At 40.6% G+C, this 15,411-nt stretch overlaps 1 protein-coding gene across 1 annotated transcript in view; it reads right to left on the bottom strand.

Moving 5' to 3' along the window:
- Positions 1 to 481: 481 nt before the first annotated feature.
- LOC147731705 (NXPE family member 1-like) overlaps positions 482 to 15,411 on the bottom strand; it is a 472,004-nt gene continuing 457,074 nt past the window's right edge. The window contains exon 3 of the mRNA XM_086956818.1: positions 482 to 3,598. Within this exon, the coding sequence (XP_086812944.1) occupies positions 2,918 to 3,598 (681 nt within the window). The 3' untranslated portion in view covers positions 482 to 2,917. The remainder of the gene's footprint in view (positions 3,599 to 15,411) is intronic.

Here is a 15,411-nt window from a genome sequence, read left to right as displayed (position 1 = left end):
AAGAGCTACTTAAGTGGGTGGCACACTCAAGCTTGCAGGCTCACATTTAGCATTTATTTTCGCAGGCCCTGGGCACCTGAGCAGCACTGTACTAGGGACGTATAAGTAAAGAACATATCATATACCGTTTTGGTATGAGTCAATATTACCATGGTTGGAGAAGTAAGCACATGCACATTTGCATTGGCTAGCAGGGGTAAAGTACTCAAAGTCCTAAGTCTAGCAAAAACAATGTCAGAAAAATGGGTTGGAAGGCAAAATGTTCTGGGGAGACCACCTCAAAGCTGTCTGGTCTAACAGCTATTAAACTGCTTCAGCTGTTTGGTCCCAATCCACTACATCTGTATGAGAAGAAGAGGAGATTTACAGCTCAATAAGCACAACTAAGGAATAAAACATGTATGCTTCCCATTAGGAAGTGGAGGGTGGGCTGGTTTTAATCGTGGAAGTGTTCCATATGTCTGTTCAGAAGGATTGAGCATTCAATTCAATTTGTTTATTTTGGTTTGGCACTCCTACGGAGGTCCACAAAAACATATCAATACATTTAAAAAAGAGACAAACTTTACATATAGTACACAATTCTTTCTTATATATCGCCACATCCCAAGGGTAATTCTTATATTGAGCGTACTGTATAATGTGCAAATAATACAATAAAACATAAGACAATCAAGGATCCCACCAGCTCACATAATATAACATTGGAATAAAACTACTATAACATTTTTCTCCTAATAAATAGACACATTTAAAAAAAATTGATATATCTTATGGCAAACCATTTCATTTGGGGAAGACAGAACCAGAAATTGCGCTTCCTGGGCAGAGTGAATATTACATTTGATATAAAATGGCTTTATGAACACTTGCCTAACACTTTGCAATTTTGTACATACAAATAAAACATGATTTAGATCTTGAATTTGTAAATGGCACATTTCGCAGATTCTTTTCTCTCTTGGTATTTTTCCCAGATACCAGTAACTTCTCTTAGAGGCATCAAATTAAGTCTCAGTAGGAGTATCAGCCTTCTAGTCCCATGAGGCATATTTCAAGATAGATAGGGCTGTGGTTTGTTTCCCAAGGCATTCCCACTGACCACCTCATTACTGGGCCTGGACAGACTTAAAGCGACATCTCTAGCCAAACTAATAGAGGGAATAGACTTCTTTAAAAGTTGTTTCAAAACAGACTTAGGCATAGGAGAAGCGCGGTTCAAACCAAGACCCAATGTTTCATTTGCAACAACAAAAGATCTAAAAAGCGTTGATGGATCGTTTAATGTGTCAAAAATCTCTTTTAATGTGTCAAAAATGTGTCAAATTGAGCACTAAACTTTTATATTTATACTTCAGAAGTTGCACACTTCCTTCTCTACTAAACATTTTTCTGTAATTTGATAAGCTCCAGTATTGACTGTAGAAATGGCACTAAAAATGTATACGCTTGCCCAAGGCTGATACAATTTGTACACCTCAACATCCTAAACAGAAGTCACATCAGTTTGGCAGACAAGGAACACATTTGGTTCACTTTTTATGGTCTTTGTCATCTATGATCATCTGCTACCTGCAGCTCATCATAGAGTACATAGACTCCTGCACCTGAACTGTGAAAGCAGCATAACCGGTTACACCATATGTGTAGGCATACTCCCCTTTCTGTAACTGGGACTGTCTGGTCTAGGGCTACATTTGAGCAAGTGGTCACAGGTGCAACCCACCGGCACTCATTTTTGTGGCCCGCGCATATTTTTCCTCATTAAACTTTGTCTCAGAGTAAAAGAGAGAAAAAGGAGAAGGAGAAAGACGGAAAAAACCTTCAAAGGGAGAAAACAGGAACCTGCAAGAGTGAGAAAAAGGAGCAGAGGATGTTTGGATATTGATTAAACGGCGGACCTTGGAATGTATCTTCTATAAATTAGTCGCTGTCCTGTCATCTTTGATTTGTTCAAACGCTCCGTCCATCATCCCCTTTTGTATCGCTTTGTTCGCCCTAAGTGTGGCAGGGTATGCTCAGACGTGAGTCCCTTGTTCACTTGGCCACTGGACTCAAGATAGCCTGGCTGATGAGGATTATGAATCCGAAACAGGTCCCAGGATGCTTGTTTCCGGTCCAGGGAAGACATGGCTTGGCAGTTCGGGCTGCACTGTTCCCATGAGGCACAGGGTCAGACTGATTTGCATATAGCCTTGTCTGAACTGGGGTGGCTGAGTGAACTAAAGAATGGTGATGGATTAAATCCAGATCAGTTGACTGGGGCTGAGTGTTTGATTTGTTCAAACGCTCCGTCCATCATCCCCTTTTGTATCGCTTTGTCCTGTCATCCTAGGCTCCCTTAAGATGTAAAAAAAATGCTCAAAATGGTGTGCTTCAACACTGCTGGACTTAATAGCCATAACCTGTTTGAACTTTGACTTTTCCTCTTGTATGGCGGAGGAGCGTCACCCCACTGAGCAGGCCAAAAAGGAAAAAATGAAATGATAATAACTCATTGTTATTTTCATTTTATTTACCGTCCTTGCTCAGTTAGCTAGCGGCGGGGTAGGCCTTCTCTGCTCATGAAGCAGGGCAGAAGTGGTTTGCCCATTCCAAGTGAGCAAGACTCTTAGGCCAGTATTCTCAGGCCGGCCAAACCGTCATACGCACTTTTCATGCTCTGCATTAGGCTGCATCACAGCCTCGGTGAAGAACATGCCTTGTCTCCCATTCCCTGGCTGAGCGCTGAACCAGGGCTCTCAGGAGCCTGGGAGCTGGGTGCTTCCTGCCCTGAAAGCGGGTGAAGAGATACGAAAGGTGGCGGCGACGTACATAGGTAAGGGCTTTAATTTTTTTTATGTCCTCTTCCCTGCCCTTCCAGTACCCCCTCCCCCACTGACATTAAACAGCAGCCAACCCTGTTTGCTCAGAATTTTTACCTGCGGAAGAGCTCTTTCTCCAGATCCGTGAGGTAGGAGTGTTGTCGGTTGTTTGACATCAGGTGCGTGAAAGCCTCACACGGCATATGTTCAGGTCGGATGCAGTAGAAAAATTCTCCATCCCGCTGGTCCCGGTATTCACACAGTTCTTTTGTTGTGTTAATGTTAAATCCACACTCAGTGCGAACATTTTGGGTCACATTGTTAAAGGTGCCAGTGAAGCGAATGTACTCATACCCTTTATTTCTTGCCTTCCAGAGGGCAGATACTCCCTCGCTAGAGTGGAACAACATCAATGAAATTGTAACGTTGCCCTCCCAAAATAGTGTAAAATTGACCAGATAACTTCCATTGTTAAAATCCTTGATGCTCCCGGAAGCACCTGCTCCGATTTCTGGCGAATGTATTCTGGCTCTTAGGAAGTCTCCTCCATAGGCCTTTCTGTTGCCCAAATAATCAAACATATCCAGTCGAATTGTTAAATGATCGCCAATGCAGTACTTGTTCTGAGAGTTTATTATGGTGGCACGGCTATTTCCAGGGCTAGTTGTATAGTTGGAGTGATTGAAAGTGGCTTTGGTCACAAGGTTGTCGATTTTGCTGAGCATCTCAATGACTTCTATGTCTGTTTCGGTCAGGCTGGGTATATCTTCATGCAAACGCCTAAAAGATGATTTCTTCAAGGAAAGATTTAATGAACAACATAGTGAATTATTTGGTCAAAATGCCTCGTATTCTAATCGAGACACAATCAACTTGTTAGGCATTTGGTGTTGAAAAAGAAAGCATTCACAAGTGTTCTCGAACCCCATAAACATCACAAAATGCGATAATATTTAGTTCAAGTATAGTTATGTAACACCAACTAATGACAAATGTAAGCATGTTATTATACAATGAAACAGGCACGGATTTATTAATACCTGTAATGAACAAGTGGCATCATTATTTACTAACCTTTTGTTAGAAAATAGCATCATTGTACTACAGCGCCGGGCATTTCCCTGGGCACCAGAGGCCAATCTTTGAAAGGTGGAAGACGCCACCATCACTCTCACCACCCCCTAGGGTTTGTTTAAGCAGCGGGCCAATGTTGCTCTTCGCTGTGCTTACAAAGCCACCCCTTCCTCGCCCGATTAAAGAGCAGGTGCTGTGCAAGCACAGTGAAGCAGCGCCCTCAAGATCTCCTTTGGCACTGGCACCCCAAGGTACCTTTCTGGAGACACTCCTGATCGTACATTATTAATTGGGGCCAGCACTTGCACCCTATAGCACCGAGTATTCCTAGGTTGCTTGCCCAGGGCTGCTTTTAATATGTTATGAGCTCTGGTGCAAGTAGAATCAAACCAACCACTGTCCAACTTGACTTCTTGTCATGGTTCAAGTAATTCCCTCCCCATTAAACCCTGGTTAGTTCAGTTTTCAGCGATGCTCCTGGTTACACTTACCTTTTTCACATGGTGTATCCAAATACGTGTGTCACAATACTATAACGCGCACATAAAGTGCAACACCATGCTGGTGACTGGGAGTCACTGACACCCGACTCAGGGAGAGGGAACTAGGATGAGTGCAGCAGAAGAGAAGACATGAGACAGGTGGTCAGAGAGTAAAAGGACAGACAAAAAGGTATTGAGATAGGACATGTGGAAAGTGAAACTGCAAGTGTGAAAAGCCAAGCATGAAAAAAGCATATACTTAGCCAAATATAGAAAGATCTTTAAACACCTCCCAGATTTAATGATGCGTTTGATTGTAGAACAGGAAGAAACGTCGTTCTTTTTTAGACCACAAAAGTAGAAAATAGAAAATGTCCTTGAGCCCACATGTTGAAACCTGCATTCATTTTCCTCTTGGATCTAAAAATTCATGTGTATGCCCCGAGACTTTTCAGGAGGCTTGGCTACATTCCATCATCTCATAGAAAAGACCATCAGAATATATGAATTTTCGGAACGGCTAGTGCATCTTGATAACATCACTAGAGTGAATTTGAATCGAATCAAATATAAGCTTTAGTCAATTTCACAGTATGAATCATAAAAGCATACATAAAAAGTTAATATACATTATTCAGGTTAAAAAGAAACTAAAAACTCTATCTACAAATATATACTAAAAACGGATATAATACATATAATGTTGACAAAGTGCATTTAACTTCTATCATTAAAAAGGAAAAAGAGGAAGTAGAAAATTGTAACAACTCCCTGCGGGTAATAACAACCCTTAAATACTGTGATAAAACAACACAAGTATAACAATTTGGAAGAGATTGTAAATATAAGAAAGCTGGTCACATTGCACAATATTTCGAGGCTTTAGCAGTGGCTTAATTAAACGATTACTCAAATCTGAGTAATACTTACAGAAAACACAATGTGCATAGTATTCTGTAAGGATAAATTGTCGCAAGGGCATTTCTCTAATTCATATGTCCAATTATTTATATTGGAAAAACTGGTTAAACGGTGAAAAATTTCCATCCTAAATCAATTCAATACAAATCTATGCTGAATGTTGTGTACTTTTATTAAATAAGGTTGCATATTGTATGTTGTCAGGATTAATTGGTTCTTGAGTACAGAAGGTTTCATTATCTCTGGAAACAGCCTCAGTTCCTCATGCAATTATAGAGACTCTGATTTTAGTGCTTTCCTATGGATATTAATCAAAGGCCGCAGGTGTTAAAAATACTCAGTATGACCAATGTCAGCCAGAAAATGTTTGACATACTTGAGCCAAGGGATTTTAAAGGCATGCACGGGGTTGAGACACTCCTTTATGATGTCTGGGCTGAACTCTGTGAACAAAGATGACCACATTTTATGCTAGAGTAGGACAGGCTGACCCTTAATTGAGTCTGATGAGTAGGGGACATACAGTTCCAAGTGACAAACAAAGGTGGAACATCTTTTGGGGAGGACAAGGAGGTTCCTTAAATAAGCATTTTCTACCAGCTGTTTCGATTAAATATTAATGTGTGCCCGCAACTCTACCCCGTACATAGCAGTAGTCCGGCATTTGGCTTTATATATGATCATCACTGAGTTTTCTAGAGAAATTAAGGAAAGCCGAAATTGTTTTCACAAAATAGAGCCTCCTCGAATACACCAAACATTTCCAGTTCCCCTCTTGGTCAAATAAAATCCCTCGATATGAGAAAGTTGGTTTATGAGTAATTTTAGTGCTCTCAATTAAAAGTCACAACATTTTGTAACTCTTTTGACAGGTTTCATTAAAGAAGTTTTACTTATGTTATTATGAAGACACAAATTCTGAATATACTTAACAAATTCAGTAATTTAATGCAATAAGTCCAGCGGGGTGAGGGCCATAAGCAGCGCATCGTCTGCTTAAAGGAGGGATGGAATAGGTCGGCGCCCGACTTGAGTAAGAAAATTACATGTACTTGCTAGAACACTCCCCAAGGTATTGATATATAAATTAAACAGAAAAGGGGCAAGTATGCACCCTTGCTGGACCTCTCTCTCTATGGTAAATGACATTGAGCATTCTCATTTTAGACCATAGCGTACTCTGTCCCTACTTGCCGAGCGCAAGTGACTAAGAAAGTTGACTATTGTTGTGTCCACACCCAGATTGTGAATGAAAGTCGATAGTTTATAATGCACGACACAATCAAATGCAGATGTTAAGTCTACAAATGCAAGAGCAAATTGCCTCATTTAATATGCACCTATTGCCCAATTATTAGGTTCAGATCAATAGCCTACTTGATTGTCCCTATTCCTGGTTGAAATCCATATTGAAGGTCTGAAATATTATTAGAATCAGCCGAATCCGTTATTCTGCACAAAAGAATATGACCAGCCACTTTAACTAGAGAATCCAGTAAAGAAATAGGTCCATATTGTGCAGAGCTGTTACGATCACCCTTCTTATGCATAGGAACTATGAGGGATTCTATACAGGTATTTAAAAATCCAGCACTCCAGCAGACTTTAAAAAGGAGTGTCAAGAGGTGGCACCAAAAATTAGATTTATAAACATCAACAGCAATGCAGTCTGGGCCTGGTGCATTACCCCTTTTACTCGCCGTTAAGACCAAAGTGACCACCTCAAGGGTACATTTAGGGTAACTGTGTTCGTAAGGGAGTACTATCATTGAAGAGCCGGTCGTGGGTGGAGATGACTAGTCAAGTCAAGTCAAAATATGTGTTTATTGTGACCGTAGTCTTTAAACAATGCAATTAGGATAGCACAGAATGGAGTATGACTTATTACTTTTAAAACTTTGTCCATATACGAGGTTCATACACATCATTATCAAAAATACAAAAAATCATTAAAATTTTACAGTTATTTTAAAACTTAATTTGTCCAATAAAAACTATTCCTATCTTATTACTCCGTGCAATTACAGTCTGCTAAAAACTCCTACAGTACTCCATGTTATTCTGTATCTCTCAGTGCAGTCAGAGACATCTTTAAAAATTTCCCGAGGGCAATTGCGATATCAATGTAGGGGATTTCTGTTAAGAGACTGGCTGCCTGTGCTCTTGTTTTTACGTCATATTTTATGAAGATAGGACGCAACCAAAGTTTCCTAAAGTCTAGGAGTGAAAAACAGTCTAACAAGATATGCAGCAGGTCTCCCTTTGTCCCCAAGTAACACTTGCAGTGACCTTCCTTATCTAACATTTTTGCATTCAGGTCTCTGCATATTAACCATGGGTTGATCCCGATTCTAATTCTAAGGATCTCTTGCCTGTATCCGCGATTGGGTAATCTGTCGAGGTAGGGGAACCAATTATCAAGGGACCACGCATTTAACATATGTACCACTGATTTTTTCATTCTTAAATAGTCTCTATCGAGCAATTTCGAGACTTCTTTCCCTCTTTGCTTCAATTCACCTTTGGTGCTAGTGATTTGCAATGAGCTAAGGTCCCAGTCGAGCTCAAGAGTGTTACAGATTCCCTTAACTTTATCCCTACTGGACTTCGCCCATTTTAGCTCGCTTTTCTGGATTTCTTTGCGACACCAGTATGCCACTTTTTTTGTTTCAGGATCTTCTAATCTCTTCCAAAATCTGATCACAGCCATCTGGGTTAATATCGCCCAGGACTTTGTGCCTATTTCTGTTCTGATGGCTTGAATCATAGCAGATTTAGGAAGTGATAGGAGCCTTTTTATGCAATTTCCCTCTATGACGTCCCAGGATCCCTTACCGCTCAAATAAAGGATCTCTGCGCCGTAAAGTACTTGAGGGGGGATCATTGCCTCAAAAGCTCTGAGCATTGGCCGGTGTGACATCTCACCATATTCCCTATTGAATCTTTTAAGTCCGCAAATAGAGGAGAGAGCCTTTGCTTTTTGCGTTTCTAAATGGGTGTTCCAATTTAGAGTCCTATCAAACCAAATACCCAAGTAACGGTACTCATTTACTGTCTCTAATTTAAGGTCACCTATGTACCAGCTAAATCTACTTAGCTTTTTCCCGAAACATAGGGTTTTTGTTTTATCCAAGTTGATAGTCAAAAATTTTTCAGCACAGTAGGTATTAAAAGCATTAAGCTTCCTTTGGAGGCCTCTCTCGGTTTGATCTACTATCACCAGATCATCCGCGTATAATAGGCATGGGATTTTGTTTCCATCCATTTTTGGACTGGCACTACCCTCAACCTCTAGATAGGCCGGGAGATCTGACAAATAGATAGAAAAAAGCTGGGGGGCCAGCACGCAGCCCTGTCTTAACCCATTGGCTATGGGTATTTTGGGGGTTAGGGAGCCTCTCGTATCTTTAATTACTTGCCCCCAGTTTTCCCTGTGTAGTTCTTTTATTATGGTCAAGAGATCTGTCGGGATATTTAGTCTCTTTAGTGTCTCCCATAGGCAGGCCCAGTCTACAGAATCAAAGGCTGCTTTGAAGTCGACGAAACAGCAGCATAGTTTGCCGTTCTGTTCCGTCGACTTCCTCGCCAACGCCCATAGAGCAAACCCGTGGTCTATTGTCGAGTGGCCTGCTCTGAATCCGCCCTGTTCTGTGGGGATTATTTGGCACTCTTCTACCCATGTATTCAGTTGTTTTAAAACGATTTTAGAGAACACTTTCTCTCCAATATCTAGAAGGTTAATCAGCCGATAGTTTCTTGGCTCCTCTTTGCTCCCTTTCTTATGTATCGGCCTGATTATGGCCCCCTTCCAGGTTGGAGGCATTGCGCCTTCTTTTAACACTACCTGAAACATATTGGCCAGGAAACTTGCCCACCATGTAACCTCGGTCTTCAGAATTATTGCAGGCAGATTGTCTGGGCCTGCTGCCCGGGTTAGCTTGAGTTCTTTTATTGTGAGCTCTACTTGTTCATCGTTAAATTTGGCAAGGAGATCTTCAGATACATCTTGCCATGATTTAGTCTCCATCTCCTGACTGGGAGTCCTTGCCCTATACAATTCCCTTATGTATGTATCCCATGCTGCCTCACTCACCACACAGTTTAATTCGCCCTCTGAGGTGCCAGATGCTGTCTTTACTAGTTGCCAGAATTTCCTTAGATTTTTATTCTCTATGGCTTCCAAAAGTTCTAACCAGCATTTTTCTTTATGTATCCTTTTAGTAGAGAGTACCATTTGCTTGAATTCTTTTTTCAATTTTACCAGGTGATCATGTCTCTCTTGTGTAAAGAACTTTTTTTGTTTCCTCCGAGTTGCTCTTATCTCCCTTTTCTTAATTTGGCATGCTACTGAGAAGCCTTTACCATAATTTATTTGCTTTACCCTATTAGGATCTTCTCTTTTTAGATTTATCTTGAGGCATTGAACCAGTTCATCTAGTTTTAAGATGAACCATTCCAATTTTTTGTTTTCAAAATTGGCAGATGCCATTTTTATTTGGGTGTCCTTCACTTTTTCCAGATATTCCTCAGTTAGACGTGTCGTCACTCGTTTAGGATACTCAACCGCCTGGTTTATCACTCTTTCTCTCTGTAGTTTCCTACCCCCCTTTATTACTATATGGAGGAGTTTGTGGTCGCTCATCACATTTTGAATTAACTTGAAGGATCTTATCTGGTGAAAATTCCAGGCCTGCAGGAATATATAGTCGATTGGGCAGTTCTGCTGCCCTTGAATAAACGTTTTTCCTGCAGGAGTATCTGATTCTATTCTTCCGTTAACACAGTGAAAACCCCTGCCTCCTAAGATATGCATTAATTCCTGGTCTTGTTTCGAGGTTTCCCCTACTGGGAACCTTGCCGGGTTTATACCGTATGCCTCTAGCTGTTCCATATTGTAAAGGTCTGCTTTTCTTGGGTTTAATTTATGGTTGAAGTCCCCCAATAACACTATTGTGTCTGCGGAGTATTTTTCTAAAATACTATCTACATCCTCCTTAAAAAACCTCCTTTCCCTTTCATACTCCTCCCCATTTTCCCACTGCATGTATACATTTAATAAAATCATAATTTTGTATTTTAAATCCACCGTCAAGAGTTCAACTCTGCTTGATTGTACCCATTTACATTTTGTGTTCAACCGTTTTATTTCCCTCATTACTCTTGTTGATACCAAAGTCATGAGGCCCCCAGAGGGCCTCCCACGATTTTTCTTTATGGCCGGATGATGTATCTGGGCATAACCGTCAAAGGTTGGGGTATCGTCGCATAACCAGGTCTCTTGCAAGCAGGCAATGTCTACTTTGTTTATGGATTCCTTTATGTATTCCCATTTTTGTTCATTGCCTAGCCCATTTACGTTCCAGGACAAGAGACCTAGGTCTTGCGGACCCCCTGTATCCTATTCGACGTCACTCAGCTCTCCTTCCTCTTCTGTAGCCACTGTATTCCTTTCGATACTTTCCTCCGCGTGGGTGCTGTAAGACGACCAGTTCCCCCATGATGAATCATTACCTGTGTTTTCGATTATAATGTTCAGAGATTTTCGATCACTTTTTGTTTCTTTATATAGGATTACTTGTCTCTTCTGGAGCCCGGCATGTTGATTTAAGAAATTGTTATCTTTCACGGATTTTATATCTCTCTCTGGGATAATCTTTAATCCTTGGTGCATTATTTCCTTTGAGGCATTCAGGATAGCCCTTTTTACCAGGTCTGAGTATAATGTGATTTTTGTTATTTCCTTTTCTTGCTTGTTTACAACGAATCCAACGTGCTGCAGGTCTTTAGTGCCGATCCCCCTCAGACTTGCGCATTTTGCAAATGCCGACAGAACCTGTGCCCTATTCGGGGGATTAATGTTTCTTCCAGACTTTCCTTTCCTCCCTGCTGGTAACAGGTCCAGGAATACCCATTTGTTGTCATCTCTCTCGTATGAGTTCATGCTTAATTCGTTCTGCTGATGGCTGGTGGGTGTTCTTCCTTCTCTCCGGCTTTTGATTCTTATATTGGGTTCTTCATGCATCTGTGGTCTTATACCCCTTTGTTCTATGGCCGGAACAACCCGTTGCCTTGCGCTTTGTCTCGTCATACGGGTGGAGGGGGGGATCTCTATTGCCTCCCTATGTGATTGTTTTTTCTTTGGTACTCTCACAGATTTAGGGGGCATAGGAGTTTTTGCCGCCACCTGTACAGATCTTGGTGGAGATGACTAAGGTTGGGTTAAGGCTCTACATGGTTTGAATAGATATTAGAATAGTGAGCTAGCTATTCGGCATCTGTAATAACGATCTAAATTTGAGGGCTCTCAGCCTCTCCTAAAAAAGTGAGTTAATGACACACCAAAAGGCCTAATTATCTTTAATAAGGCATGCCTCATTTAAATTCTCTCAAGCTCCTCTATTTTGCACATTCCTTCCAGAGTTTTAGGACAAGTCTATCTGCATATCTACAATCCTGTACTTCCTGAGTATTCCTGGGTTGCTAACACTGGGCTGCTTTTAATATGTACAGTTAAATGTAACTGTTGGATTGCCTAATTCATTGCAAAAAGCCAAATCATATTTAAAAGGTAGCTTGTTAAGTTGGGCTCCATAGCCTGTATGTGAAAAATATGTTGTGTTACTGTTTTCAGCATTGGCCAAACCACAAACCATTTTGGATGGTAAGGGGCACAGTCAGAGGTTAAAACCGCCGCCCCATAAAATAATCAATTCTCTTGATTCACTAGAATGTAATGACTCACGGTCATTATCAAGTTGTCGAAAGGCAGATGTTATTTCCAGGTTACAGGCATTATTATAAAAATGTATTATCACCAACATAATAGACAATGAGATTTGAATGGAAATGATTTGATTATATACATTAGTTGGACCCATAACATATTGGAGAGGACAGCTGGAGTATGAAACATTTTAAAACCATTAAGATGTATTGGTTCAACACTCCATCAGCCACATGCATCAAAGTCCGGTTTTGCGATTCCTAATTTGCGATTTTTACCGAATCGCAAGTAAGGAATCGCAAAACGGGATGGATGATTGAAAGTGCATAATATTTGCGATTCGGTAAAAATCGCAATATTTACCGACTCGCAAATATTATGCGAAAATCCAATTTGCGATTTCGCAATTCCCATTGATTCCTATGGGCCAAAAGGCCCATATGAATCAATGGGAATTGCGAATTCGCAAATTAGAATTCGCAAAATGTTGATGCATTCCATGGGTGCAGGGGGGGGTCCTTTGGACCCCCCCCTGCACCCCTGAAATGTATTTTGAAGTGCATGTTTCAAACACACATGTCCTAAGGACATGTGTGTCTGTAACATGACAGTGTTTTAAAATGCAAATTAGAGCATTTTAACACTTTTTCGCAAATTACCACGAGGTTCAACCTCGTGTTAATTTGCACCCCAGATTTGCGAATTTGCAATTTTAAAAATTAATCATGCATTGCTTTTAAGGAATCGCAAATTTGCGATTCCTTAAAAGCAATCGCATTTTTGGAATTCGCTAAAAATAGCGATTTCACCCAAAATGCTTGATGCATTCCAGAAACCTATTTAGGAATCGCAAACGGCCGAATTTTGCGATTCGCACCGTTTGCACTTCCTAAATAGGTTGATGCATGTGGGCCCATGTTTCTTGCAAGCAAACAGTTTGAATTTTGGACACAAACTCTGTCATATTACACTTACATCGTATCTCAACCACATTCCAGAATAGGACAGTCATGGAGGTAGAGATTGTAGTAACCTGGGTACAGTCTTCCAGATTAGCGGTGGAAGCAGGGCAAGACTAATCTAAAAAGGTAAGCCAATTCAGTTGTGTGAAACTATATGGTGCAAAGTCAGATGCCTGTCTGGGCCCTTTAGCCTACAGCTTAGAGCAATCCAACTTGATACAAATCAGGTTTATGCATACTGGGAGAGGCACGTATTTTTTATGGAATGGTGGACAGGAGAAACACCCTCAGTAATCCTTATATGTGCCTGTTAAATGAAGTCTTGTGTGAAACAACTATAACTTATGTGATGCTTACTGCACATAGTATTTAACAAATTTACCCCAGAATTTTGGTTTGTCAAACCTGATGGAATTTAACAGATGAAAAATGCTCAGAAAATAAAGAGAAATTTGCATTTTGGTGGGGTGAGTACTAAAATGCAAAACCAAAGGGATGGCCTATTTCAGGATAAATCGAGGTCCTCAGAATCGAATTTTATTGGATGGAATATTTATCACATTTGAGATTCGCCATTCGTTATCGGGGCACTTTTATCAGTCTGTAAGTGGATGAATGCATTTATTATCTAAGGTTTATGTAGTTATGTGAAAGCATTTATCCGGCTCTTAGCAGACCTTGAGAGCCACAAACTCAGCTTTGAAGGAAACATGCAAACATTTGCTTTAACATCAGTTGCACCAAAATACAAGCAGCATACTGGAGTGTTTATTTACATTGTTCCTGCACATCTATAAACAGAAAGTGTATCAAAACCAAATGGGCCAGCTATCAAGTATTATAGAAGATATGAGTTATAGGACATGTGAACATTTACTATTAAGAATAAAGTTCCCTCTCCTGCAGGCTGCCCAACTTAGGTCCAGGAGAGCCTGATCAAATCTGGATGTTCAATATATCCAGATAAAATATATTTCTATGCAATACGTTTTTGTGGAAATCATGCACCTTATTAACACTTGTCCTAAGAAACTAACATGAATGCTGCTCTAGGCCTATGCCAGCCACTTCTTGCCATATTGTATCAATAAACAATATGGCAACGCTTCTCAGAGTTCCATGATTTGACAAAGGCAATATGCATTCTGTTTCATTCCTCTTGATTGTTTACAGACCTCATTGTGATACATTCTCCAGATTTTCTGGAGTCACAGAGGTCAGTTTTCTTTATCCCCTGGCACTAAGGACTCAGTCAATGTACCAATCTGAATCAGAAAACATGTTGTACTGCAACCATGATCAATTTGAACCAGATGTGTTTCACATAACAATCAATACCATGCAAAATTACAGAGATAATTAGTGGAGCTCATTTGGAATAATACACTCAAGAATATAAATGATACAATTTAACGATTTATTTATAATCAACATCCCAGTCTAGTGCACACAATATTAATTGTAACCACAATGAAGACAAGTAAAATGGCACCAGCAGTGTTTACTAAAAGCGTCAATAGGATGAACCACTTTAACATGATTGCTGTTATCATTCTATAGTAATTCTACTCTTGTTTTGCTACTTCTAAATGAAAAAATAATTCTAACACAGCATGCAAAATAGCCTATTTTGAGTTTCAGAGATGATCATTATCATACATCAAGGTCAGCTGCACTGATAAGTCAGAGAGCGATGATTGAGTGTCTCTCATCTCGTTAGTCCTCAACTGGGACCAGAAATGTGATTCAGAGCAGCCTCTGTGAGTGCATCACATATGTTATTCCATTGAATGCAGCGCGTGTTGTCCTACATCCATCACTGAACCCTAACCAGACTTTGACCGTAAATGCACGTGACCCTGATTCCTGTATGGGGTTGTGTACGATCCAAGGTCTGTGATCATTGGGGTTACATGAAACATATTGGGGCCTAAACTGCTTATTGTAGTACATTAGTACTACTGCAAAAGTACTATTAACATACAAAAAAAATCTTCACAAACCTACATGTGGAGCTCCCCTCTCGCCTCTTCTATCTTTTTCTGTGCATAAATATCCACCCTGACTGTGGAGTCTAAGCACATGTAAGTATATGTTTTAGTAGCAAATGTGGGAGGTACAAGGAGGAGTGGCATAAAAATTAGGAATATGTATTACTGAAGGGGTGAGGTTGAGGAGGGACTACCGAGGGGTTAATGGAGAGTTAGGGAATAGTTAAGGGATGGATATGCACCACCCATAAAAGACTAAGTCCATTCCTCAATCAATCATGGGTTTATGTAGCGCAGCTACTAACCTGCAAGGGGCTCAAGGTGCTGGGGGGGAGGGAGGGGGGCTGCTAAGCCATCTGGGTACAGTGGTTTAGTTGAAGAGCCAACTCTTGAGATCCTTCCTGAATTGGGTTAGCAACAGGGTTTGCTTGAGGTGGAGAGGCTGGGTGTTCC

This window comes from Lissotriton vulgaris, chromosome 2_1, assembly GCF_964263255.1.
Source record: "Lissotriton vulgaris chromosome 2_1, aLisVul1.2, whole genome shotgun sequence".
Lineage (NCBI taxonomy): Eukaryota > Metazoa > Chordata > Amphibia > Caudata > Salamandridae > Lissotriton > Lissotriton vulgaris.
This window is presented reverse-complemented; position numbering and strand designations above follow the sequence as displayed.